Below are 27824 nucleotides of genomic sequence, written 5' to 3' on the forward strand. Positions count from 1 at the left end.
GTCCCACTATTCTATAGTAATATATTATCCTTTTGTCAATTATAAGGCTTGTGCCGTGCGACGTTCGGCCTTCTTTGTTCGTTATTTGAAATGGGAGGTGTCGGCGCCTCCTCGTCCGCCGTTACCATCAGTAAGATCATTCGAAGCGTCAACTATCACCACAAACCGCCTCAGTAGATCCGACATCCTCCATCCTAGAACAATAACCATACGCCGTGAGAACAATCCACTTGAACGATGCACCCTCACCAGGAAGTGGGGAGGGAGGGAGTTGAAAGCGACCATAGGACGACTCAATTAGGAAACCGTCCTCACAAGTACGCTGCCAGGGGGTTTATGACGAGGGCGAGCGGAACAGAACATCAGATATCATTGCGGAAACTTTGCGGGAACCTATTCTTCATCCCAAGTTTGAGAACATAGTGGCAGAACTTCGGTGCTTTTGAAGTATCTTCGTTACCTATAAGTAATGCTGCTAGGCATTGAGGGGCTTTGCCCATTCGAGTCCTCTAATCGTATAGCTGTAGCGACGTATTGTTTTACGTGGCTGCGTCAAATCTAGAAGCTTACCATACATCATTTTCAAAATGTCTATCAGCTTGCCGTTCAGGTTTCGTTGATCGATTTCGTGAATATTTTTGTCGAAAGTTAATTTGTGACCAAGTTTGAGCCCTTTATCATTTTGACGACCGTCAATATACTATAATATTTTTGCGGAATGTTTAGTTCCCATTATAAGTAAGGTGTGCCGGTCCTTGTTAGCATCAAAGCATGTCTATCTAGTTGCTCAGAGTCGTTTTGCTTTTGGACCCTGGCCGTACTCGTCGAAGCAGGAAGCAACAAAGTCGTCTGCAGTATAGCAGCAAACGAGAAGTATTTGCACGCGACTCTTCCACTTCGACTGCGGCTCGAAAACGACGCCTAAGAGCTCCCGTGAGCCTATGCATAGCTTACGAAGCACAGGCCTCACGCTTCAGTTCTATTCACAAGCTTCAAGGTGTTCACAATTGCGCATTCATACCACTGTGTCTGATCCACGTCAGTCAAATAGACTTGCGCGGGCATGAATTTTCCCTTTTAGGAAACTCTGCTTACCGCACTAGGCGACGTAACCCGCAATAGCGATAGTCGAGCTTTGCCGTGGGTCGTCTGGTTGAATTCTATAGTACTAAACCTCTGTCTAGTGACAGAGCAAATGTTGGGTGTCACTCTCAGTGCCACACATATATATCAATCAGATGCTGCCCTATACAGGACATCGTAATCGACCAAAAAGTAGTCTACCTATTTACAGAGCAAAGACAGTGCTACGAAGTGTGAACTCTACAGAAAAATCGAACAGAAAGCTGTGATGCGAGATAAGAAGTATGGACCGATCACAACACGACGCCACGCATATCGCTAGCCGGTTGTCAATGGCGGCTTGGGCACTTCAGAGTTCAAAGACGAATGCCGCCGCCGCCGCCGCTGCTGCTGCTACGAATCATTTTCTACACTTCATGGAGGTACTCGAAGGGAGTTCCTGGTACGTGTGGTTGCAAAAGCGCTTTAGGGTTCTATGTTGAACGTTTATGGTTGTGTTGGCAGCACTTGTGCTTTAATGCCACCGTCCACCTTACATGTGAAATAGATGAAGATTTCGCTGGGGTCAATTTGCGATTTGTAACTTGGTAATGAAGACTGGAATTACCAGGACGAAGACTAGTCAGCAGAACGTTTTTTAGTATTCTATGCAATTCTCACTACTCTAAAATAAACGCATCGTTATATAACTTTGCATTATTCGATTACTCGTCTCACTGATTATATCCTATGTGTTTACCTGATTGAGATGTCCTTTTTCAACATTGAAATTAAAGATAAGTTGACATTTCACAGTGGAACACAAACAGCTTCCCCTTCAAAAAGGTGCCGCGAGCCATTAATAAATAAACGTGTTCCCTACGAGACCTGTGTACGCTGGCGATACTATTTCAGAGACTAAACATCTGTACTATCACGCCGCTGATGGGGTGACTCACAAACAACCACGCGAAGTCAGACTGGACCGGTAATACTCGTTGTAAAAGCGCGACTCGCTGGGGTCCAGTGCAGACTTGTTACCGTTGATTTCTTCAGGTCAGGCAGTATCCTACCCCCTTTGGTATTGCGGCACTGAATTCACCAGTACAGCTGAAGTGGTGAACTCGGTGGTCCTTTTTTTAATATGCAAATTCGATCCTTATTGAGAACGGCACTGGCCGGTTAGCAGGACACGACCGTATTGTAGATAAAGCAAAGTGAGCATGAAAGGCGCCACGACGGACCTCTTCATCGTATTAATGCTCATACCAAGAGAAGCCACATTATACTCGAGCCAGCTTCAGGTCGACTTCAATGACTGAAGACGCGCATAAGACGCCAACTCTTCACTTTCTGATCCAAAAATTCACAGCAACGAGGGTTGGACTAGAGTAGCTAGCCGTTCGCGACGAAGTAAGAACTCGATGTGTGAGAATCTAGTCTTTTTCTCTCCTTCAATCACCTTACCGCTCTCGATGTAATTTTTCTCCTATTGCATGACGAGATGTTTGGTCAGTTCGAGCTGCCTGACCCCGGTCGAACCGATGCCCATCACCAGCTATTGGTATTGTTGTGAGTGATGTCTTTACCAGAGGACAACTAACTCCTTTCAGATTCAATCGACTCTCCAGGATGAGAGAAATTAGCAATTTAATTTGATCACGAGTGGGAGATTGTAAAAAACGAAGGGAACGCAGAGGCGAAGGCGGTGAGGAAGTGGAAGAAGATGAAAACGAATTTTTAATTGCAAACCGCATATTCACACGCAAGACGCGCGAATCAGCCAACAGACTGAGGCACTCGTCGATTACGAGTGGACCTGACCGATTGACTGAGTTGCCGTCTTCGATGACGGTGTCAAAATGAGAAGTGGGAAACTCCGCGCGGATATGATCTCCGTGTCGTACCCTGACATTGTCTAAGTGCATGTGCGTGCCTTAGTACACGACGATCTGCCAGTGTGATGAACACTTGATAGCGCCGTTGACGGGGGGGTGATACGCGTGAAAATCTTTGTTTGACGCGATATTTTTTATGCAGAGCGAGCAAAAATCTCAGCGGTGCATTTGGCTAATGGCTCCAAGGAGGGGGTAAAAAACTGAACACCACCATCTTACAATAGCAAAATTTATCCGGCGACACAGGGTCCACTTATGTATGCTTCTGTACTGCAAGGCAATAGGAATCGCGTTTATATATAGAAGGGTTATGTTTGCCGATCTCATGCTGGGCCAGTTCAGCCAGCAACTGTTGATGTCTGCCGCGGACTGACCATAAAGATGGAAACGTACGGTGCTTGAGATTTGCATTACCGTAAATTGGTGTTCGGTGAAACGATCCGTCTAGAACCGTCTAGCATTAGGCTTCTTCTGAAGCACGGGTTACGAATTAGGTGCAAAATATTAAAATCTATACTAACTAAATTCGGAACGATTATCTAGATTCTACCCAAATCAGATTTCAGTCACTATCATGGGACAGGTCTTATGTGGCTTTTGGAGGGCATTGCATACGAAATACGCAGCAATTTTTAATGCTTTAAACGTAACGCTCTTTACTGCTAGATACCCAAATAGGAACACTTTATCTAGCAGTCTCTACCTAATAACGAATATTGTTCACTTAAGGTAGGCAAGTGCGCAGGAAGGGACGATTAATAAAACAGCTGAACCCCCTTAATAATCCCGCCTAAATTTTGTTGGTAACTTTTTGTAGGCCAACCCGAAAGTTGTGATAGCACTTTTTGCAGATCACGTCTTTTTCATGATCCTGTTTATGTTGTTTTATGGATGTATATATGCCACTAAGGTAGTTCAGTCATGTGCCAGCATAGGTGGTCCTTCCAATGCAGCCTTCCTGTCTATCGCTTCTGCGAAATCCTATTATTTAATTTAATGCCAGCGTTGGGCATTCGATCTGAAACGCTCCTTAGTAGCATCTATACTATTCCTAGATTTTTTAGGGTTCCCGGTTAGTGTGTATGATCAAAACGTGGAATTTACTATTGAATAAACTGACACAAGTGATGAATAATGTCACTCAATGAAAATCCGTATTTAGAGCTATGCCAATCAGCTATCGTTAAGGTTGCACTATTCTAATGTTTTACTTCTTATGGTGGGTTTACGAAGGCACGCGAGATCCCTAGCTGATGATAATTGGGAACGTCAAACAGGAAGTCATACCGCTGTAAACAAACAGCTGAAAAATGCTCATTGTTCTATAGTGACTGAGCATAGATAATAGAATTGCGAGTTAGCTTGGGAGAAGTAAACGAGCTAAACGTGATTGTTATGAAGCCTTATGACTTAAACGACTAAACTAGACGGGAGCAAAAAAAAAAAAAGTAACAAGTGGTTTCTCATCAATGAACCGACTGAAGACTATACGGTATTTGCTATGCAATCAGCATTATTGCTCTCGACCAACGGAAACAATTGGCATATATAATTGATACGATGCTAAAAAACAAATGTCGCGCTGAATTTTTGGGAACAATAAAAAATGGGTCCCTTAAACTGATGCACAACCGTAAGCTACAGCTGCATCAATTGTCCTATGTCGCATGTGGCACGCGCCGAGGACTCTATTGGCTTCATCCTATATCGAGTGCATTACCACACAATTGCCTGTCCATCTTACATCCTAACATCCAGCTTACGTTCGCAATTCTCAACGCTGCAAACTACAAATAGAATTTTAGTAATACAGTACGTTTCTACAACGGTTCACGTATCACAATGCCGAAATATCATCATAAAAACCATTGAAATCCCGCTTAACTGAACATCATTCGTCCCAAGTTACAGAGTTACTTAATTACGGAACTTAATATTCACAGTCCGGTCAAAAAGGCGTTGTCGAGTTACACGCTGGCGTCGCTGATTTTGACTGAAAGAAGTACTAGAGGTTCTGTGAGTTTTGGTTGTCCACGTAACGTTTCTTGTAATCAACCCAGATTGGGTGACATGTCTGTGGGGTTCAAACGAACGAAAGATGTAATTACTCAGTTGCAATAGATATCGCTATATAGAATTAGAGGAGATGAATATCGAACAACCGGAAATGTTATGGGGTGATTCCATAAAGTGACTTAATGTCCAGCCATCCTGAACGAAGGACAGTGGAATGATTGTTTGAATTTACAAATTGTTTTAAAAGAGTCTTCAAGGTCAGTACACATAGGCTCCTTTAACACCCCGTTATTGATCAGTCGTTTACGAATGCAGAAGTACAACAGGCAAAAAAATGTCGCTAGAAAAAACAGCTTCAAGTTCGCTGTTGGCTGGGTGAGAATTTCGCGTTAACTGGCTTAACACACACATTATAGGTACATTTGGGAAACATGCAGCATGAGAAAGGCGCATGCGTGCGGTTTGGCAAAGGGATGCAGTTGGCGAAAGACCGTATATTTGACTATACCGCGTACGTTTCGACTTCGCAAAGGGCACGTGTGTTGACGCCTTTTTATCTGACGGCAGTCTACGATGACGACCTCTACTGCGTGCAAGATATATACACCGTACAGCAACCCGTGAACAATTTATGTTACGTCAAGATTGACGCCAATCACTCGCGCAATCAGCAACAATTACGTATGCCAGGCAAACTAACATAGTTTATCGGTCAAGTACACTCTTACGAAGTATTGACGATGCCCAACAGTTCAGCTGAAAATTAACTTTAAATGAATCTCTCGATCCCAATAATTTCCTTATCAAGAATTCCTTACAAGAATTGGGCTATACAATTATTACGTAACGCTTTTCGGTATTATCAAAGCTTGCCCATTTATTCATAGACAACCTAATTTGTCTATGACGGTTTCACTTGACGACGGCCCTAAAACACATCACAAAACAGCTGGTAGGCTCAATTTATCACTTTCATCGACCAGTGACTGCGGTCAAAAGTAGAACGTAGCTCTCAACTATTCAGCACACAGGCTTTCATTAGATAGAGCCTGTATAGAATAATAGCAATTACAGTCACAATTACATTTTAAGGCACGCTTGATTGATCGGAAAACACAAGAAAAAATTTGAATAATGAGACGGTCGCAGGTGCTATACATGGGAAGTTCTCATAACCGACGCATTTCAGAGCTCATGCAAATATGCTCGAACTCAGGCTCCCGCATCGAGGCAAGACTTTCCTTATGGAAAATGTCACGATTAATCATGGCAACTGCTTTCACGGTATCTAAACGAACTTTAACCCAATGAGTTTCGACACTATACCCGCATGAACGCCTTGATCTTCACATTTTTTTTTTCTTCACATCAATATGTCAGGTGTCATTGAAACAAGCACACGCCCTGTGACAAACCGTCAGGAAAACATCAAACGAACATCGTTAGGACACACAACTACAGTAATCATACCTACATGTCCTAGGGGAAAAGTTGCTTAGTTCGTTGCCCAATTGAGGGCACGTACTAAACAGTTAGGTTGTATAGAAGAGGCCATTGAGCATTAACGTCACATATGTGTCATCAGGAAACCGAGTAGGAAAAGCGTGAGTAGATCTATTAACTCCCGCCGGAGATGGGTGATCGACTTTATCTGGCCTTCCTCACGCAGCCCATACTAAGGATTAGATGCTCATATGATTTTGTACGATCGAAGTCTCTTCCGTAGGCAGAGTGAATAATCGCTTGGTTCAAGGGTTAGTCGAACAGCGCCACGAAGTGGTGGATCAGCTTTCGAGCTTTAGTGAGCACAGCGAATCTTATTATAAAATAATTCAACTTTTAATTAAAGTTCGAAACACGTAACTAACCAACTTGTTACTTTCTGTGAAAGTAACAAAGAAAAACAAGCGTATGAAAGCCATCAGCTTTCCAATGAACAACAAGCTACTCCCGAACTATATTTTTATTTGCTTGCCACATACTATAAAAATCTATTTATCTCATATATACATAGAGTATAATTGAACTGACCTCGATGGCTTAAACAAATCAAATCAAAGCGCCTTACCCACAGAATTTCTCACCACAACCAGCAGAGCTTCGTAATCGTGCGTTTTATCACGCTATGCACCATATATTTCTTATTATATCATTATAACATTTAATTTACTAGCCGAGGGGATACCTAGGTTCGATAGTAACAAGTGGAAAAACGGTCTCCCACACAATAAACCGTACTCAATATTATATACGAGTTAGGTTCGTGGACCCGCTCAACGACATGTTTATTCAATCGTACTTGTCGTGCAGTGTACGTCGATGGCGGGGTTTGAACCTACTACTTAGCCATCTCGAAGAGTGTAGTGGCTGCGGATGCACTGGCAATTAATACTATTACAGACGGATATTGCCTACAAGACCAACAATCTACTAGTTGTACGAAAAGCGTAATGTCTTTCTTTTTGGCTGAGTCGGTAGATTTAGAGCAAGCCCATATTTTTGCATGCCTTTCGGAACGTGCTTGGGTGCTAACACACCTTTACGCCCCTAACACACACTCTACAACAATAGTTGTCACACATTTTCTAAACTTCGCGCGAATCGATGCCCTTTGGTTTTATTATAACGTGACTGGCTACGAACACTTAAATGTGAGATTATTTCTGCTTATACCGTTTCGCTAATAACGTGTACGAAGATATTTGTACATTTAGGTTATTTCAGCGCTCGTTGACTCATTTGTCACAAGCAGCAGCACCTGTATCTAGCTACGCAGTGTTCATTCGACGTCGCTAAACGCTGCATCTTCGTTGATGTTCCACTGCCTACCTGATATATCTAACGACTCGTTCGAATACGTCTAGCAAATGAGTAAAGCTTTAGAGCTCTCTATTTCTCTGTATAACGTTATGCTTGTAACAGGGAATTGAACGATCGAAAGCAGCCTGAGCGAATTTTCGTTTTGCTGCTGACTCAGCGTGGCCTGATACAGCATCAACTTGAAACAAGTGGCCGACAAATAACCTTCGCTTAGGTGGAGCGACCTTGTAGCAGAGAAAGTTGCTTCCGCTCTAATAGACATGGACGCACCACTTCCGCGAATCCGTGGTGTATCCCCGCTTCGCTCGGACATCTGGCGGGCTCATTTAAAAATTGTCATCGTCGTCGTTGAGGACTCGCGCGGGACAAGAGGCAAAAAAGGGTTAGAAGGCGAGAAACCTCAGCGCAGCTCAAGACCGGCGGATGGTATATATGCTTCTTGTTCGCGGTAGAAGGCGATTAGGAGAAGTGGTCATTCTGCTGAAAAATTCATGGCGTGGAAAAACAGGCTAAGTAACATGATGATCGAGCACTAATGCAATAGGCGGGGACCGCCGATGCGGCCGAAGTCATGAAGTGTGGTCACGAATTATCCAAGTAAGCAATTCGCTTTGTGATCTCAACTTTTTGCCGAACTATCGCACATGACAGGGCAAAGAGAAAAAAACGAGATCTGTACATATGAGGAAACACAGCAAGGAACAAACTTGTATGGGAAGCAGGCCGGTTCCGCGAAACTCGACCGATCCATCCGTGCATATATATATATATATATATATGTGTGTGTTGTAGTGCGATATTTGAGATAAATGTAGAAAAGGTTATGTCCTGCCTTCTGCACCTTCATTAGTAGCCTATAAAGGTGTAACTGCTTTGTTTTAATTGTCGTTTACAATGGTTGTAGCACGTATATACTGACGAATCGGATCGTGAGGCCAAAAGCCCTTTGACTATGCTACCATTTTATCGCTGGAATCGTAGGTATGGTCACGAGCTAATTTAAAACTTAACTGGAACAATTAAATCTACTTTTACAAGGAGGCCTTTTTTTTTTCCTTTTTTTTTTTATTTCTTTTTTTTCTTCCTTTTTCCCTTTTTTATTTCCTGTGTTTTTTTACATTCTAAATTGCCTTTGCCAAATAGATTTCTAGGAGTTCTTAGTCAATCCAAATTCGCCTATTAAATTTTTTTTAGTTGTTGTAAGAGAATCCGCCGATATTTAATAAATTGGTAAAATTTGGCTGGTAGTCTAGGAACTTGTGAGTGAAAACCGGCTGAATTTACTCCCGAAGAAGTTTTGAAGAAAAGATCAACGCTTGGGTTCAAACTGTTGGTGCTCGAAGGCCACAGCACTATAGAAATTTGTTGAAGATTGATGAAGAGATGTTAAATGAAAGCACAGTACTTCACTAGTGCACACGTTTGAAGAATCGAGGGTGGAGTGTTGACCAGCAAAAACGGTATTAGATGGCGGAGCTCGATTGAAAAGACTTTTCACGAAAACACACAACTGGCATTTTACATGCAACTTATGACAAAACCCGAATTAACCAAACCGAACCGAACCCCGAAGGAAAACAGGAATGCTGTTAAGTTCGAAAACTGAATAAAAATGAATCCCCGTATATTGACCCCGGCGTAGTTGAAGGTGCGTGTGGTGTATTCCATATGCAAGTTGCGAAACCTGAGTCAACAAAAAAACCCGTCTGGGGCGTACGATCGCTATAGACGAGACATGGTTCAGTCTCTACCACCAGGACCATCGAAGCAATACCGGACGAAACAATAGCACCACCCTATAGAGAAATTAAATTCGGGGTTTGTATAGAGTAGCTCTGGACGTAAAGCGATATTGTACTTGCAATGGACATTAGAGGCGTCTGCTTCTGTGAGTGTCTGCGGAAAAAAAGTTATGAATGCAGCCCCTATCTCATGTTTTTCAAGAGATTCCTAGATAGCTTGCACGGTAATTGTTAAGACCCAGCCTGGTTACCTGGTGACAGGAACAAATCTCATGGTCGTGCTTATATTGCTTCTCGGATCGAGTAAATATCCAAAGTCCGCTTCAACCCACTCGAGTTCAACCCTAGAAAGAGTAACTAATAAGCACGCATATATAACTACGAATTTACTTCGAGGTGACGTAAATAGAAAAATTATGTGTGATAATGGTAGACATCTGGCTAATTGAAGACTGCCAGAGCGCCGGGACATGCGTGTAAAAATTTGAATATCCGTGACGCATTTAAAAAAATTACCATTTTAGTTTTACTAATCTTAAAATTCTTCAGCTTTGCAGTCCGCCGGATTCGTTTTTAACGGTCTAATGGTAATAAAGAAAAGTTTGAAGAAGCAGTGTGCCCGCCATGCGGTCGCCAAACATAAGTCAAGTACTTGACGAAGGAATCGCCCTTAGAGCAAGACTAAGCATATTTCCTTGATGCAATTTATGTTATTATTATATCGTTATTTTTTTTGGAAGTGATTTATGGATTTAGTAGATTATCGTCCGGCGTGACATACGTATGTTTATTTTCTGTGCAATTTTGTGCAACCAAACTTTCGAACGCTTAGTCGGAACAACAATTTTGCCAATCAATTGTATTAATTTTGATTTTGTCCGATTATTTTACTCTGTTGGAAAGTCATCCGTTAACCGATATCCGCGCTAGTTACCAACGTACGATTCCATCCTCGTAAATGAGCCTCTCTGGGGACAAAAAAAGTCAGCTTTACTAACAATTCTAGAAACTGACACTTTTTACATCTGTTAGATAATTTCTAAGATTCTGCCCTACGTTCGCCCGCCTGCGTTTCATCCTGCCTATGTGTTTCTTCTATTAGTAATAATGTTCTAATGATACCAAGACGATAGAATTCAGGCTTATTTAAGCCTGAATGATCCCGAGTCCGATGTTTATTCGAATATTGGACTTGGGAATCGTTTCAAGGATCAAACACCCCCTCAAGAATAGAGCGTCTCAAGTATATCAAATTCCCATAAAAATGACATGAATCCTATTATCAAACGGACAGTTGCAAACATCCTAAACAGGTGTCTCATTTGGTGTACAAGAGCCTTTTGCACATCTGTGTACATACATTTTCCTGCGAACGGAAAAAATGCGTACCTCTTCCCATTAGCCACCAGACTTTTCGTTTACAGAAGTAACTCCAAAATGGGGACGAAGACGTTTGAAAATAATAGGTCCCTGTAGAGGTTTCCTGATCTGGCATTATATTTAGCAGAGCTCCTCCTCCGTTCCAGGGTTATGACTAGTGAAGTTGCTATCATGGGCCATAACCGCACCTGTATAGTACACCGTATGACGCTTCGCTGTTGCTGTTGGTCGTTGTGCTAATGCGAACGGCGTCGATTGAGGTGGCGGTAAAAGCGTGGCGGATCGAGCCTGCAGTGGAAGTGTAGTTAAAGGCACATAGGGAACCACTGCAGTACATGTGGTCTCTGCAGGTGCTCCGGACGGATTGACTGCTGTGAATGGCTGAACAGGTCGAGGTAACGGTGGCAGAGTGGGAAAACCCGAGATATTAATAGGCGAAATGCTTGAAGCGCGAAGCGCCTCAAAATTAGGCACCATAAACTTGTTCTTTTGCGCCCTTCTGCGAAGATACATAAGGGCTCGCCTTCGCTGTTTCAGCTCGAGCGCCGCCCTATCCATCCGTTTAATAAGCGAGCCCGTATATTCGATAAGGACATCAATATCGAATCGACTTGTTACCAAATTGTCGTTAGGCTTCCAATGCTCAATTGCTCTTATGTAGAATAGGCGTTCTGCACAGTATGTGCGGTAGCCGCTGCAGTTCCTTCGGTGCACTGGTCGATCGCGCACAAAGTACTAATTTGAAAAGAATGCTTTTGTAGAGATTACGGCATTATTCATTTTATATCAATAGAGATCGTGTTTAGTCAGCTTGTGTCGAACACACAATATGTGTGTACGTGAGATAAAATAGCATGGCTAACACGTGTTCAAAAAGGAAGTTATGTGTTGTAAGTTCTCTTTTCACTAAACGTTCCCTGCGATAATGGAGGCAATGTCGACAGTAATACGTTTGACAACTGAACTATGTGAGTATTACGAATTCTTGGGCATACTCATAGACGTAGTGACTTTACCTTATTTTCGCAGAACATACAGGTTTCCTGCGAATTGCCACACATGACCGTGTGCACCTTCATCAATTCGGGTATGAATAGTCGTGTGCATGCTGGACAAGCTAATGGAGGGCATATACATTCACTGTAAACGAGTGGAAGAGAAATAAAAGATTAGTTTGCCACCTTTTCATGGGTGCATAGTATTTTTAATACGTCATTGATATTTCGATTCGAAAGCGCAAAGTTAACACAAGTGATCTTATCGCTTTGAGAAATTTTGCTTTAGGTTTTGAAGGTTAGCATCCGACACGTGTCAGTCTTTTTTTGCCCATGTTTTGCGACTATGTAGTAACATCTAAATAACACTTGGTCTGGGCCTAATTGTAGAAAGGACGCGAAGTAGATTAGTGCGAAATGCTCTTTCATTCTAATTCTAACGACTGCAGTTATTACTAAAAGCAACTCGTAGGGGTTAGAACCCGATTATCCTTTTTAATAAATAAAGATAGAGCCAACGAGGATGTCGAAAGCTTATTGTCCAAGAAATACCGCACAATTTTCAGAAGATCTGTGTAGTATCGTAATAGAGAGCAGTGTTTTTTTTTAGGGAACTGAAGCCGATGCGTGCGGAGTTATAAGTGTGATAGACATTATCCTGTTGTAGTACCTTTACGGGGAACATATGCAGTGGGCAAGTACTGCATACTTTCTTAGGACATTATAATATAGATAGACAGAGCTAATTAAAATTGCTTTCGTTAACTGTCGTCGCTCGTTGACATTCGTGAAAAAGCGAACTGCAAATGAAGCCCTGTACTGCTAGACATTTTTATGAACCATAAACGATGTAAGCTTCATATGCTTCTATAGTCACTGAGTGTCGTCAAACAAAAAAATGTTTAGTCTTGAAGAAGAAATACATGTGGGATGGGTACAGCCGACACGCAAATGTTTGTCCTACAACGTACAAGGAAAGCTTGGGCGTTATCAAAGTCGAGATTCAGTTGTATAAACGAGATGACGATCGATAGAAATCCTCGACCTGCTGGGTTCCTCTTGACTGCGCGAAGATCAACCGCACATACTCCGTATGTGGTACACAAAAACCCTCATATGATCTTATCATTAACAAATCATTTATTTTTTTTGACTCAGGCTCCGCTGAAAATACTAGTCATGTCGCCTACATACGGCGAAACGCCGCTCACATATACAGGTATGATAAAGGCACGTTCTATCATGGCGTTCCTCATACCTGATTTCTTTTTGACAGTTCTCACACTCAATTTTGTCAGTCCCATCCATTTTGGCATCACGTCGTTGTTTTTCAGTTCATAACAGATTCACACGCTCGAAAATGATCTCGTTATTTCCGTTCAGTAAACGGTAGCTCAATTCCATTTATCCAAATGAAAAAATGAAAATGCGCACTTGGCTTATTCCGAGCCTCTTGCTTCACGACTTACGCATTATAAAGGCCTCTGGACACTATTACCGCTATAGAGGTTGTTAACTGCGCGTTGTAGGCTCTGCAGTGGCGCCACATTTGCATCTATGCGTACGTTGGGCGTTGTAGCTATGTCGTCGGCGTTCCTCTTCTGCGGAAAATACTTCCCTCTTCTTCGGCGGTGTTCCACCGATCTGGTAGCATACTTAGGTAGTGGCAATCATTTTGTGTTAGTCGTTCACCACATTAACTTATAAATACCATAATTTTTTCAAGTTAAGTGCCCAAACACAAGGTCGATTTCTTTTATCTTGTATTTCATCTTAGCAGTCGTTTACGGTGTGACAAAGGGATCCCCCCAGACAAACTTTATTCGTTCTGTTATTCAGGATAACATATCGTTTCAATACATACATGCGTGTGTATATATCGTTTTGGAATCTATGTAGAACTGAAGCGTGCCTCGCTCGGCTGTGGCTCTGTGTACTGTGTTAGGCTATTACAGGCGAGCCCGGCAAATTTTGAAATTATGATTTTCAGCCTCCTAGCAAATGGAATCTAACTGTTCTTCTAGCAACCAGTGAATGAAAACCGGTTGAGTTTGCTGAAGGAAAAATCTTATAGCGTCGAAAATCGATGCTCAATAGTCAAGCTCTTGTTCCTCCAAAGCCACAGCGCCGCGGGAATCAATCGAAGATAGGCGAAGACATTAGGCAAGGAGGCCTTAAGCGAAAGCACAGCACGTGAATAGTGCAAACGCTTCAAGAACCGAGAGTGGACTGTTGAAAACCAACGAGAAAGTGAGCAAATATCGGAGGACACATTGCCACAATCGTCAGGGAAGCTTTTGGCGATAGCAGACCTACAGTCTAAGGGCTTCGTCGGCGAAGACTAGTGTTTCATAAGTCATGTGTTCCAGCTGCCTGGAATATGCGGTCGCTATATGTGAGGCATAGTTCAATTTCTATTGTCAGCCAGAGGGGGACCAGGTGAAGGAATGGGGGCGCCCTGGAGAGAAATACAATTGGGCGCCAATGTCAAGTGGGTTTGTAGGTAAAATGATGGTAGTACTTTCAATGCACATTAGGGCCATCTGCTACTTGACAAAAATGCAACAATCAATGCAGCCGGCTGTCTCGAGTTTCTTAGGATACTGATCTAAATCGGTGTGACTATGGGGCTTTTTCTGTGGAGGAAAAAAGGGCAACTACTTAGCGTACTTACTCCACTTCTCGATTTACTTAGAAAAGCTATATATATATATATATATATATATATATATGTATGCAAGTGGGAAGTATAATGATAGTATGAGCTAGGTAAGTATATAGTATAGAAAAGTACATAGGAAAGAACACGCTTAAAGTCGTCATTTCTAGTTATTTGCCTGTTACTCCAGCGTAATTTCAGGGCTAGTTCACCACCCATCATGGCGACAGTGGTGTACCTCGTGCCCTACAAGTATAAAAAACAACACCGTCAGAGAATCGTGTAATTTGCAAGTGAAGACTTAATTCCACGATATAATACGTTAGCTATGAACCACAGCAGAATTAGAGTTTCTGGCTAATTTATGGATGTGTTGTGTGTTACGTTGTAAATTATTTATATTATTGCAGATAGATAAGAATTTCCAGTAATATGAGTTTGCTGAAAAACTCATATTACTGGAATTATAAAAATGCTTGATAGACTGCTTCAGAAGCAGTGAACTCTAAAAGAACGCTCAGAATCTTCATAACACACTTAATGCTACTACTCAGTTGCGCTGAGGACGCTGATTTGGAAATCTATCCTTATCGTCACTATGAGACTTGATTGTGTTTTATATCTTTCATATACACATCGATCTGTTGTGGCCTTATGCTATGGTTTACAGATAGTATGTTTTTATTTTATCCAAGTTAGCCACACATACAGCGGCTGTACTCAATATAAGAAAATTTCAAGTTGCCTTTAGTACACTAGACAGATTTACAAATAGCTTTTACTTCGTTCGTCATTATTTCTTTTAAATTAAGTTACTCTATTATAAGTTAACTTGGCGATTTGTTCTTCAGATATTTTATAGTTAAAAAAAAATCCTATCCTATTCTGCTAGTTTTAAGTACAATACTGCGAGACCGTAAACAGCTATTTTCGGCTTTGGTACAAGCTGCGCTAGATATTGCAGGAGTGACTATATTGAATATTTTGCATTCATCGCGACAAAGTAACTTATTGTTAACTGTATAGATGCTAGCTAATAACTTATTCGTTTGTTATCATTACAACAATGTTTTGTTTCATGGAGCAGACATAGTGCGCGTAACTGGCCTATAAGCATGATCACGGAAGTTCCATGCAACCATATTGGGTAGAGACACCGACCGTCCCCCATATACGGCTTCCATACGAATGTACGTCGAACTGCATACACTACAGCTAGCTGAAGGTACTCCTGGTGATGTTTTGTTGACGTGGCCACGCGTCTGTCGACGTGCTATCGATGTGAGCAGACGACACCAGTGTCTGCGTAAGGAACAGCATGCCATAGTGGCTAGAATAGTAACCGTGACAATGGTAAGAACAAAGTAGCCCCGATGTGTGACCAGGCCGAGGAAGGTTCCCATCACGCTGACCGCACCTCCGAAACCGATGCATAGTAGATTGCTAATCGTTCGACTGGGAGAGCCTCGCGACGAGACCGTGCGCCGACCTCCACCTACAGCAAACATGTTTTTTTTTCTTTTAGTGTGCAGATGGCAAGCGGTATCACGGACTTAGCTTCGCTTTTATTTTATGACCAAGCTGCTGTTGCTACATAATGTAGTGGGCTGACATCATCGAACATAAGAATAATGACGTAGGGAATCTTGGAGCAATCGTAATCGTGCAATAGTTTATCTGTGGTAGACTCTCGTCTAGCTTGCTTTGCTGTTGGATATAACAGCATGCTTTAACCAGTACTAAAGTTGCCATGAATCTCCGTTTAGATGAATGTTTTTTGGTCTAATATTGGGGGTTTGATGTCGCTGGCGAGATGGCGATCGGTGATCCTAATAACATCAGTTATTGGACTGCTATACCGCCTCTTGATGTTCCAGCTGAAACAAAGTTTAAATCGGAACTTTTTATGTTATTGCATTTATGCGAACCGACGCGTGACCTACAACAACACCAAAAAACCTGTCATAGTTGGACCTCAGGAATTAATGACTGCGTAAGGCGTAAGGCAATGACTTAATTGCCTCCAAAGATAGACTGGCTAAGACGCTTATCCTTTTACCGAAAGATATCTGTCTCTACTTTCACACAAACGTACCGATGTTTTTAGTGCTTAAAGTGCGGTGACGTTAAACAGCTTGATCTATAGTACTCTCAGCAAACCGTGAGGGTCCTTGAAATTCACAAACAACCTGACAAATAAACACAGAAAACGGTTTTAGATTCCGGTTAAACGCCGTAATTTTTAGGAAGGAATTCTATTTAGAGAGTATCGCCTGGTGACCCTGCTGACGCGGTTGATCCATACGTAACTACTGTAAAAACTTTCCGTACCATACTCGATAAGGAGCTATATAAATAGTTTTTGTTGGTACTTAAAATCTCTTAATGCCAACATCAGGAGGTTGATCCTTGATAGTAGGCCGAAGAATCTTCCAACATATTTAATTATGACATATCTAGGATGTTTCATTGAACGTTGAGATGATAGAATAGCTAATACAAGCTTTTAGTTATGAACTGGATTCCGTTAGCGTTCGAATGCACGAGTATATATACTTTGGTACCAGACAGAGAAAAGCACGTCAACGACGGTTTTTATGCAAGTGAATAAAAGCTACTTAGGAATAAGTACACCACAAAATGCCTAGTATTGTTTATCAAGTAATTATTATACGGCCTTATAGTTGGCTGTCTATTGGCAAAATTCACGTGTTTTACTGAAAGAGTTAGTCGAGCATTTTGAGCCTGTCTTGGTGCCGTTAGTAAGGCGCACGAAAATCACAATTCATTGTCACCTTTGCATATTAAAATTACTTAAGGCCCTACCTTCAATAAAGAACACTCCATTGCAAAACCATGCATGAGATTTTCTTACCTGTATATCATAGGAAGGTGCATTGTTTTAGTTTGTCTTTGTTTATATAACGCTCGCACAATCGGTGCACGTGTATAAACTCGATATATGAGAAAAGCAACTTTTGTCTACCGGTTCAAAAATATATTGACGTAAAGTTATCGCAATAGAAGAGGCGCGTAAATGATTTGACAGGATCCACGATAATAAATTAGTAATTTCCTCAGCTAACTATAGTGATCCAGCCAGTGAGCTAAAAAACAGGATCAACTTGGCTGCCTCCGCTGATCAATGCCAGTATCCACGTTGCAACAATTCATTGACCGATGAAGCTGCCAGTGACATCAACAATTCTTGGTTCACGCCGCTTAATCACGGTACATAGATCCGATATGGACGATCGGACAAGAACGATTAGAATGAGCATCTTCGTTTGCGTTAGCCTATTTAGGCAATACGATCTTTGCTTCCCTATGGTCAGCTGCCTTCTGTTGGCAGAGATGCACATATCAGTTGGGGTCAATACAACAAGAATGATTAGGCCAGTCATTCTTCGATCGTTTTATTATAGCGAGTTAACTCTTTGCACCGCCAGCAAAGAGGTCCAGCAGCTGATAAGCAGCATCGCAAGCAAATCGACTAACGGAAAACCTTTGGTCCGAGCGCGTAGGCTCGTTTATATTGTACTAATACATCAAGCTAAAAATCGGTGAGGCAGCTTGAATCCTTGAAAAGGATTATTCATTCGTAGTTAATCATTTAGTATCCTTTTATTGAATTTTATAGTTAGAAATATGAGCGATAACACATGAACCTCATTTGCGTTTCCAAAAAGCACCGTTTCGAGCAGTCACTGTGTTTACTTCGCTTGCTATCCACTGAATGATCAAATCAGTAATGGATTTGTTTTTTCCTCTCCGACATAGTAAGAAAATCACTTAAGCTTGCGCACCCGTTCGCGCCGGGCCACAGAAGCTATTTCAAACAGCCTATTTTCACCGAGGCCAATAGCTGCGGTCCTGCGAGACTCCTTTAGCAAACCAGCATACTCACGTCCCAGCTTCCAGAAAACAGACGTTGAGAACAGCACCCACTACGAGGTTACTCGACTATAGTCGTACGTGCCAAAAAAAACTACATACATCTTTGCTTTGGTATAAGATAATCAGATTTTCACACCAACTATCAGACAGCAGAAAATACGACCTCTCCGAGATAGCGGATGCCAGTGGATTCTCTCTCAGCTTTCGATCAGTAAGTAAGTAAGGGACACGTCGGAAATGCTAAACGCATTTGATATGTCCCGTGAAAGGGATGCCAATTGAGTACCATATCTTCTAAAAGCCTATCCGATACACATATTTTTATCAGAAGCTACCCTTTCCAAGCATACACTACCTTTTATCTAGGTACCAATTGCCATTTGATATTAGATATGAAAAAAAATGATTCATACGATAGATATGAAGAACCATTTTTGCCCTAAACTACTGTTTCACTAGCGTACGTTTTGAATAACTTTTTCCATTATTTGCGTAGATATTGGAAAGATATCAGTCTTAGCCATACACATGACAGCAAAGAGAATTTAAAAATAACTAACGAAATTTATCAAAGCATAATATCCTGAGAAAAAGTCCACTTTGTCAATCGTGTATTCTTGCGTTTTGCCGCGACCACCACCTAGACATTCAACGAACTGGTAGATTGCACGAGCCATACAATACACTGACTTTAACGCACGCACTAGGGTGGCTGAGTAAGTGGAGATGCTGGCGTGTGGCCATCCGACTGCGACTGCTCATGGGTACTCCTGAGAGGACGAACTTGCATGTCTCGTCCCGCACGGTGAAGCAGTTATAGTGTGCACCGGTCTGAGTGGCTCCACCGCGTTCAGGAGCGCACGTTGCACGTAACAATTCTCGGCCGGAAACGTGGCTCTTCACCGAATGATATGGTCCAGGTTAGAAAAAGAAAAACAGTTTTTGCTGAAGGTGGCGGTGGTAGACGACGCAGAAGGAAAAAGCAAGGGAAAAGCAATCTATACTTCAAAGGAACCCTCTGAAGGCCGGCCTCCTCCACCGCGCTGGCCTATATTAGTGCTACGAGCAGCGTCGCTTGGCTTCGCGCGACGTTTACGATAACGACCAACTCAGGCTAGTTTTGACGCGGACTCTCTCGCTGGCAGCAGTACCGTTCGAGTGAATACCAGGAACAGCCCCGGAAAAACATTGGTTATCTGCTCGCTTCGTAGATCCAGGCAAATATCGGCGAACACGCGTACACAAGGTAGCTACACATCGATCAACCCACCGGGCCTAGAAGAATCTGGCTTACTTGTTCATAGACATAGCGGGGACGATTGGCTTGGTAAGCTCCAAAAAACACATGACTTCTAAAAGTCCAGTGTTGTACAGGATGGCGATCGCTGAGCGATACGATACAGTTACTGAGCATAGCCATCCAAGTTGCTGATCTGGAACAATCGAAGGCAAGTAAAAATAAGGAGTGGATTTTAGTTATGATTCGCGACAAGTAACTAAATAGGCAAGCAAGTAAGCAAGTTAAGTTGGCCACAAGAAATCAGCGCTGTTTATCGTTTTCGTCGTCGGAGGAAAATATACGGAAAAAAATTTGCATGCCAGTGTATATTTTCATGCTAGAACATGCTCGACGACAATTCAACAGCCTATTCAAATACCAGGCAGGTACATGTTGGAACGAAAGGTAGTCAATGAAAAAGTAATGGGAAGAAGCGAGCCCCTGCGAAAGAGGAGTTGGGAAATCCAATAAAAAACCGAAACAGTGCTAACGCGCGTTGCTCCCCATAGAAGGATAACCGTAACGGGGAAAGGGAGTAAATATAGGGTGAGGTCGACGGTAATCACAAAGGAGGTCAAAAAACAAACCCCGTGCAGGCGGAGAATGTGTTCTGCCGAAGCAACGGTAGACGTTGGTATAGGAGCACCAAATGCAGAAACTGCCGGCACCTGTTTTACTAGAAACAGAGCCAGTCGAGAAAGGGTGCATGCCTAGCGCTCGTCTAAGAGTAGCTTCTTTCATCCATTCGTTGTCAGTGGAGTGGCTGCAAAGACGAGCCTGTGAACTTACGCAAATCTATGCCTTTTATCTTGCCATCGAATGGAAGGCATCGCCAGAAGGCATAGGCTGAATGCCGACCCCATTGGGAGCAGAAGAAAGTACAACCGAATGGCCACTATCCCAGCCACAAAATTCCCTGCATACATTCGAACGACTTGTATTTGCCATTTTTAGTTCATACCATACTTTGTAAAGCAGAAGGAAACTGAAACAACAGCAGGAGCTAGGGGCCGAAAAAAGATAGGAATACTATAATCGAATACTACAAGCGTAACACCATTAAAAACACTGGGAATATATTCGAGCACGTTCTTGCTCAGGAGATGTGCAGAGAAAAGACATGTGACAATATTCACACTGCCTCCAAAGGATTTTCCGCAAACACGAGTAAACAGTTGTCTGTCTTTCAATTAGATGGTGTCTGTTTACCCTAGTATGCAATGAAGGAGATCTTTGTATTTTGAATATAACGTAGAAGATGCATTGTTCAAGAAGAAATCTTTGTATTTTCATTTCGCGTCTTGACAATGACTCACTGTTGAGAGGTGCAAGTAGTCCAGTACATCGTTCTCCATAGTTAGCAGTACACCAAATCAAACCTTTCTCAATTCAAGTATAACATCCGCTTTAATAAAGATAACTGCAATGATTATTTAAAGTGCAGAGCACTCTGAACTTGGAAGTTCGTAACTTTTGTGCGAAGTCGAGCGAACACGACCAAGGATTCGCGTAGTAATGTCGAAAAGACCGGAAAACCATGACACGTTCCAAGTGCAGGAATAAAGTTGACCTTACTAGTCTTTGCACGGAACATTTTAATCAATCGAATTAGATTTCTAACACATAGTCTGACCCTTTGAAGAGAGTCACACGAAACACAGTCATAACAGAAATTTTAGAAGGGTATTTGACAGCTGCACATGCAACGTGTGTGATACCGGTAATTAGTTCCGTCATCACATTTTCATATACCCACTCGTTTCTTGGACTCATTGTCAGTATGAAAAAAAAACCTGCGTATATTTACTTCACGGTGTCAGTGGCGATGCAAAACTATGACAACAATCAACTGCATTTTTTGCATGTACTTTTATAATCGCATCAGCCACAAGGCGTCCATATGGCTACATTAGCTCACAAACACTTCACTATATGACCGCGCTTCACGAATGCGTGGCGGATTGACCAATTGAAGTACACCGGTAACTATAAAAGCACAACTAGCCACGTTACATGTACATATCCTCCCCCGGAACACAATGCACGTTTATCCAGCGTTGCACATGAGTCCGGTTCTTGCACCAGTAAATCCATCCTCACAAGGCCTGTTTTGTTTTAGAGACGAAGTGGTGGCCTCGAAGGCGCTCTTACCCAGGCTGAAATGCACACCGAGAACGAGTGACGTTTGATAGTCTAACAGCCGAACTGAGGCTGCGTTTAGCCGAGCAGGAACTTGCAAACTTTGACACCACGCTTGCCTTGCCGTCCAGTGGTGCTGCACGCAGAAAGACATTTGCAATTCGTTAGCTTGGCAAGTTGTGAAAACGCCAGGCTGGTTTTCTTGGCGCGGGTGGCGGCAGGCGCTGTAGAGAAGTACCTAGGACCCGCAGCGAGGCTGCCACTAGGGGTCTCTTTTGCTTTGACTACACAGCTCTACTCCGACATCTATACCCGTTTACGCCGACACTGGCCTACAATGACTGTATGCTTGGCGGAGGCGCACGTCTTTACTGATCTTGACTACTTAAACCATTATCCGTACAGCCAGTGGATGTATCACACACGAGTCAAGACACTCTCTCTCCGCCTTTCCTTCTCACAGGTCCTCATATGAAGGCCGCCGAACTTTCATCGCATGGACGATAGAGAGAGTTGTATATGTAGACGAACGCTAGGAAGCCGCTAAACCACCGGCCAAACTCGGAAATGTCGTCATTCCCGCGAATGCTATTAATCGTGCTGCCACCTGACTCTAGCGGCGTTGCCGCCATTAGCCCAGTTATCGGATTCACCAACGCATTGCGTTGACTATCTGCTATCAACATGGACTTGACCTACTTCAGGAAAGCGGCCACAATGAGCGCCAAGGCTGGCCTGTGCCAACGAGTAGAAACGGGTAGGAAGAATGACGGATTGGTGTGTTTCAACGAGGCTAACGGGAGGCAAAGCTTTAAAACACTACCTCGAGGTCCGTCCTGTTTGCACTAGCTGATGGTGATGCTGTTAGTACTGTTGAGGCTTATGCCGCCACCGCCCTCAGAGGAAAGGAACACCGCTTCCGCTGTTGTTGCCGCTAAAGCCGCCCCCAGTCCACCTTCCGCTCGCAGATGCGAACTCGATGTCCCCATCGGATTTGCCTTAATAACTTTCTCCGGGCTTAGGCGCCCCTTAGATTCACCGCCAAAGTGTCTAGGCTGCACAGCGTAAGGCCGCTGCTGTAGCTGGAGTAGTAGACAGTCAGTGGCCACAACAAGTGGGCGCTAAGGCGTTGTTAGGGTAAGCTGCTGGTTGGTCCAGCCTGCCACGTCAGTACTGATGGAGACGATATAAGCAGCTGCCGGCGCAATACTGCTTTAGGAAGTGGTGGAGGTGAAGGTAGCGGAGACGGGGAGCAGTGACTATGGCGGGGGCAGTGCCAGCAGCAGCGACAGATATAGGAACTAGTCAAATGTATTAGAAGGAAAGCAACTGCCGAGAAAGAAAGGAAGGAGAGAGAAAAGCGGTTAATGAATTTTTAACGCGTTTCCTTAGTCCCTTGGTTTCATCTAGCCCGTGTCTCACTTTGCCCTAAACTGCCCTAACTTATTTGCCCCTACGTCCTTTAGCTAATACAAACATCGTTTATGCTGCTGCTAGTCGCGCCTCACCTTCCACTGCGATCGTGCACTATATGACTAACAGTAAGTATCGCGCCGATGTGTGTTATCGTCAAGCGGGGTACGCGACCCGTCAGGGGGTGGAGCCAACTCGAATACTTCGTATCCAGAATGAAAAAACGAGAAGGACGGCCTTGGGCCTTTCTCTCTTTTTTCCGTTTCCTTCGACACTGACCTCTACTCGGTAACGAGCAGCACTGATCAACGAAAAGTTGTTTCTCCGCGAGCCGACGTTGAGCTATTCGTGGCCACGAATTGAAGTCCGTTAGATCTATCTTTTCTGTAGGGGAGCTACGATACCGACGCAACGCACGAAAGTGAGGGAAATAGCCATCACGCGGATCGAACGCCGCCAGTTATCGTATGGCCAATCATTTCCCCGCCGTCTCCTCTTTTCAGCGACCATTGTCAACACCATCATCGGCGTCATCAACGCTTATCAAAGATCATTAAGTTTCAAAAAGATTAGGAAGGCTATACTCGGTTTCTTCTATACTATTTGTCGTGCCTGCTTCGTCGACGCATACACACAATATATCGACCTCACTTACACTGACTCGGAGAATGAAATTACATTTTGAAAATTCTATAGGGTCAATCGAGGCCAGGTGAGTGGTAGAAACACGAATTCGGCTGAAGCGAACCATAACTTAATACCGAAGGCAATTGACCAGATATTTTTGTCCACATTACCATTGAGCGGTGGTTTCATGTTCTTGAAGAGAAAAAATCCAATATTATTGAAATGTAAACACGTAAACCATTAATACAGTGTTAAAATCTGTTGCTATGTACGAATTATCTAGTATAATAATCGTTAGCTCAGTGTAATAAAGAAGACTAATTGAACTGACTAAGAAACAGAGTGTGAAGCCAGGTTCCTCAGTTCAGCATTAAATGTAATCATCCCTCTCTATTATAAGATGGCTAGGCTAATTTCAGCGCTTTCCAGGACCCTTATTGAATATTCGGGACGATCTGATTAGATCCGAGGAAAGATATTCGTTCCGAATAACGATTGGTGCCAGAGAAATTAAATAGTGCCGATTACCAACTCGTCAGTTTACCATTTCTAAGGTAAATTGATCGAGATACCGCTGTTCTATGTTGTAAACTACCTCATCGGAAAGTATTTAATTAAATCGTTGCTGGCGGGCTTTACGGCATTAACATATTCAATGTGAAGTAAAATGGGGGCCTTGCTTCCTACTTTATTTCAGGCAGGTTGAGGGTTAATGCGTTATGCAGGCTGGACCTCACTGCCAATAAAATATGTGTCTAGTTCTAAGGAACTCTCATCCGCTTCTTACAGTTGTTGGTTCTAATGCTTCTATTGTATCTGATAGTACTCTAAATCAAATCATACTGAAACAAATAATAGATTTGCGAATTCATCACTCGCGTTGTGGTTCATCTTTCTATCGAGTTCCCACATTGTCGACCGCTCTAGTCTCATGCGGAGTTTTATCCCTCACTTTTCCAACATATCCGGCTGTTTAAGAGCGTTCCGCATATTGGCGCCTAGTTGTCCTTCAGGTTCCATTATTTCAAGGGTTGCTGGCCACTTGGTCTTTCTAAGTCGCCCTTCTCGATCAATATAATTAGCTCTCCTCCGTGCTATTGCTCAATTGTTTCGCATATGTAGCAAACAAATCCACGGAAATCGGAGCCTATTGCTTGTGTGAACTTCCGTTCATTGGTCCATCCTAGGGCTGGTCTCAACATGGAAAAATCGACTAAGTTGTGCTTGACATTAGCGTTGGCAGTGCTGTTCCAGTGTGCGTATACTGTCAAGAGTTCCTTCCCTATTTTGTACGAATAAATGCAAAAGTTCCGTTAGGAGCTGGATTGTATGATATATAAGTTCTTATATGGGCTTGTCGATACGGTCAGCGATTGTTGAGGTGACGACCCTGATTGCGATTCCCTACTTATCTTTCCTAACATGGGCTATTTACGAAATCTTATTTCGACTGCTCTCATTATGTGCGTATTCCCATGTTACAGAACTGACCGCACTTAACGACAGTACTTTTCGTGGAAAATGTTTCCGTGACGCTGTCATAAATTTACGATTGAATACAACCAATTACCGATTGGTAGTATCCTCAGATCATATCCGTATCACTTCCAGCAATCTATGTCGTTGCAAGGTGGTTCATATCAGAAACCTTCTTATAGGAAATAATTTATATATATATATAATATTACAGGTTCCCTATAAAAATATATTCTAAATTAAATATATTAAATTAGATAGTGTCTAAAGTTGAACGATAGGCTGAAGTGAAAATAATTTCAATTCTACAAACTTAAAAATCACATAACTTGCATGACTGCAGCTCTCTATGACTTAACTCAAACAATGACAATTTTCATGAACATCTTTGCCGTTTGACTCTTTAAGTATCTACCCGCTGCAGTACGAATGAGAATTTGAAAAAAGAATTTGTCTTAACGTAATAGGAAGGCCAATGCAGTAGATATCATCAGAGACTTCTAAGACTACTTCATCAATAGTCACAAATTTACTCTCTATCTCTTTAGAGCAATTACATATAAGTTGTTAGACTGAAACAAATAAATAGTTTGCCTACTGCACGCCATTTAGCACCAGTAAGATTACGTTTGATCTAAGTTCCGGGGCTTTACGAGAAAATTGTTTCTACTGCTGTTCAACCTTCAATTGAGTTATACTGTTGAAGCAACAAAATGAACGACCTATTCGGCATCTATCTGTCCTGTTTTAACTAATACATATATATTTTTATACATTTATGGGGTTTTATGCCTCAAACTGCCGTTAAGCATTCATTTGGATGTCATTTAATTACCTGAGGGTAAGCCATCCGTTCTCAGATTATTCATTTTTAGCAATATGTGATACAGAAGCCTATCAAAATACAGGGGACGACATTATCGTTGCGCCATTTTTTTCTCGTTAGAAGTCCGTTATCATTGTCTGCCATGGCAAAGCAAATCAAGTCATAAATGGCATGGAGGGAGCATACCTGACTCGGGTAGCGTATACGTTTATAAACTTTGAATCATTCAGTTTTTTCAAAGTTCTCACTAAGACCGATGCCCGGGTAGTGTTTGTTCAGTAAAGATCGCTGCACCTCGACTAGGCTATAATATAATCACTTGAAAGTAAAGTAGGTTTGCTATTTATCGACAGCTATTAATTTTAACCTCAAAACTGACATAGAAACAGAATGAGCAGGAAATAATTCTTCCCTTAGGGGCCACCATACATAGGGTGTTATAAAGCAACTAAGAAACGTGCTGCGGGCATAAGACTATTATGCTAAGAAAAATATCACAAAGAAGTGGTACAAGTATTGAATAAGGCCAGCTGATTCTCCTGAATTTCTAGCTCCCACACATTGAAGCGTTCAAAAATTTCTATTGAACTTCATTAGTGCAAACTGCGATATTCAAAGCAAGTCAGCCGGGCTTTTTCAATTAATTTGTCCGTCTCCGTTAAGGCTTCTAAAGAAGATATTGTAGGACGTTTCAAGGCAATGAGCCAGCAGGAGGTATTTATTGAGAATTATTATTAAAACATTGATTATTGGATATCTTTAAAAAAATTCATGTAACAAAGGAATAAGTATTGTGGAGTTGACAAGATGAATCGCATGCTACAGCCGAGAGCCGCCATCTTGTATGTATAAGAAAAACAAAATATGATAATACGATATAGTTCCGTTCTGCTTTTGCTGAAAACTCCACCACCTGCAAAAAAATCCAAATGACCGGACAAAGTGAACCTGAGTGAAATACAATATTTGATATTTCGAAACGATGAGAGATTAGATATAATAAATCAATCAGATATAAAACCTGCCTAGGGGCATTTTTTGCAACAACTCAAATAGAGTTAATGCATTTCGGGTAAATGAGTTTAAATGGGGCTGTGTATACTAGTCCTCGGTTACTTGCTTTAATATCGCGCACATAATCTTCATAGTGATTATATGAGAAACAAGATGTAAAGGCGTCCGACTCATTGCCACTTTCCCATATAATTACTATGAAGATTATGTGAGCGATATTAAAGTATATAACCGAGGACTAGTATGTAGAAACTGGGAGCATGAGGTCACTCTTTCATTAGTCAGAATCTAAATGGAGACAGATACTTGAATTTCCGTCCCCCGATAGAAACATTCGTCAATGGCGTGTTTGTTCAATGAAACTGTCATTCGGTTTTTATCAGGTCTCAGTTCGTAACCTCTACCATTTCGACGCCACTTTCGAATATTCCTCCTCCGAACTAGCCAATCATTTTTGAAAATAAAGCTTTATCGATCTGCGTACGCCCATTGAAATCTCGCTCAAGTGTGCTGCACCTTAAATGTTACCAATATAATTCTTGTGCTGATCGTGGGCCTAAAGTCTCAAAATCCAAGGGCTT

General features: G+C 42.3%; 1 protein-coding gene across 2 annotated transcripts; it reads right to left on the minus strand.

Moving 5' to 3' along the window:
• Positions 1-10304: 10304 nt before the first annotated feature.
• Positions 10305-13704, minus strand: LOC111247207 (uncharacterized). 2 transcript variants are annotated; one of them, XM_022797870.2, is made up of 4 exons: positions 13172-13704; positions 11935-12058; positions 10928-11653; positions 10305-10506 (listed from the first exon to the last, which is right to left on the minus strand). In XM_022797870.2, exons 1-3 carry the CDS (start codon positions 13219-13221, stop codon positions 11039-11041), a joined length of 789 nt encoding a protein of 262 aa, XP_022653605.1. In that variant the 5' UTR covers positions 13222-13704; the 3' UTR covers positions 10305-10506; positions 10928-11038. The 2 variants fall into 2 exon arrangements, with proteins under 2 accessions (XP_022653605.1, XP_022653606.1); XM_022797871.1 differs by lacking the exon at positions 13172-13704 and adding an exon at positions 12885-13161.
• Positions 13705-27824: the final 14120 nt, after the last annotated feature.

This window comes from Varroa destructor, unplaced genomic scaffold (genome assembly GCF_002443255.2).
Source record: "Varroa destructor unplaced genomic scaffold, Vdes_3.0 BEIS01000003.1, whole genome shotgun sequence".
In the NCBI taxonomy this organism is placed as follows: Eukaryota; Metazoa; Arthropoda; class Arachnida; order Mesostigmata; family Varroidae; genus Varroa; species Varroa destructor.

What these genes read in the sequence shown, in the direction of transcription:
- LOC111247207 (XM_022797870.2), bottom strand. Translation starts at nt 13,221, where the DNA reads ATGGATGGGACTGACAAAATTGAGTGTGAGAACTGTCAAAAAGAAATC. An exon ending in AACTGTCAAAAAGAAATCAG is followed by an intron (nt 12,059 to 13,171) that starts GTATGAGGAACG and finishes ACTCGTTTACAG; the next exon opens with TGAATGTATATGCCCTCCAT. An exon ending in GTATGTTCTGCGAAAATAAG is followed by an intron (nt 11,654 to 11,934) that starts GTAAAGTCACTA and finishes TTTTCAAATTAG; the next exon opens with TACTTTGTGCGCGATCGACC.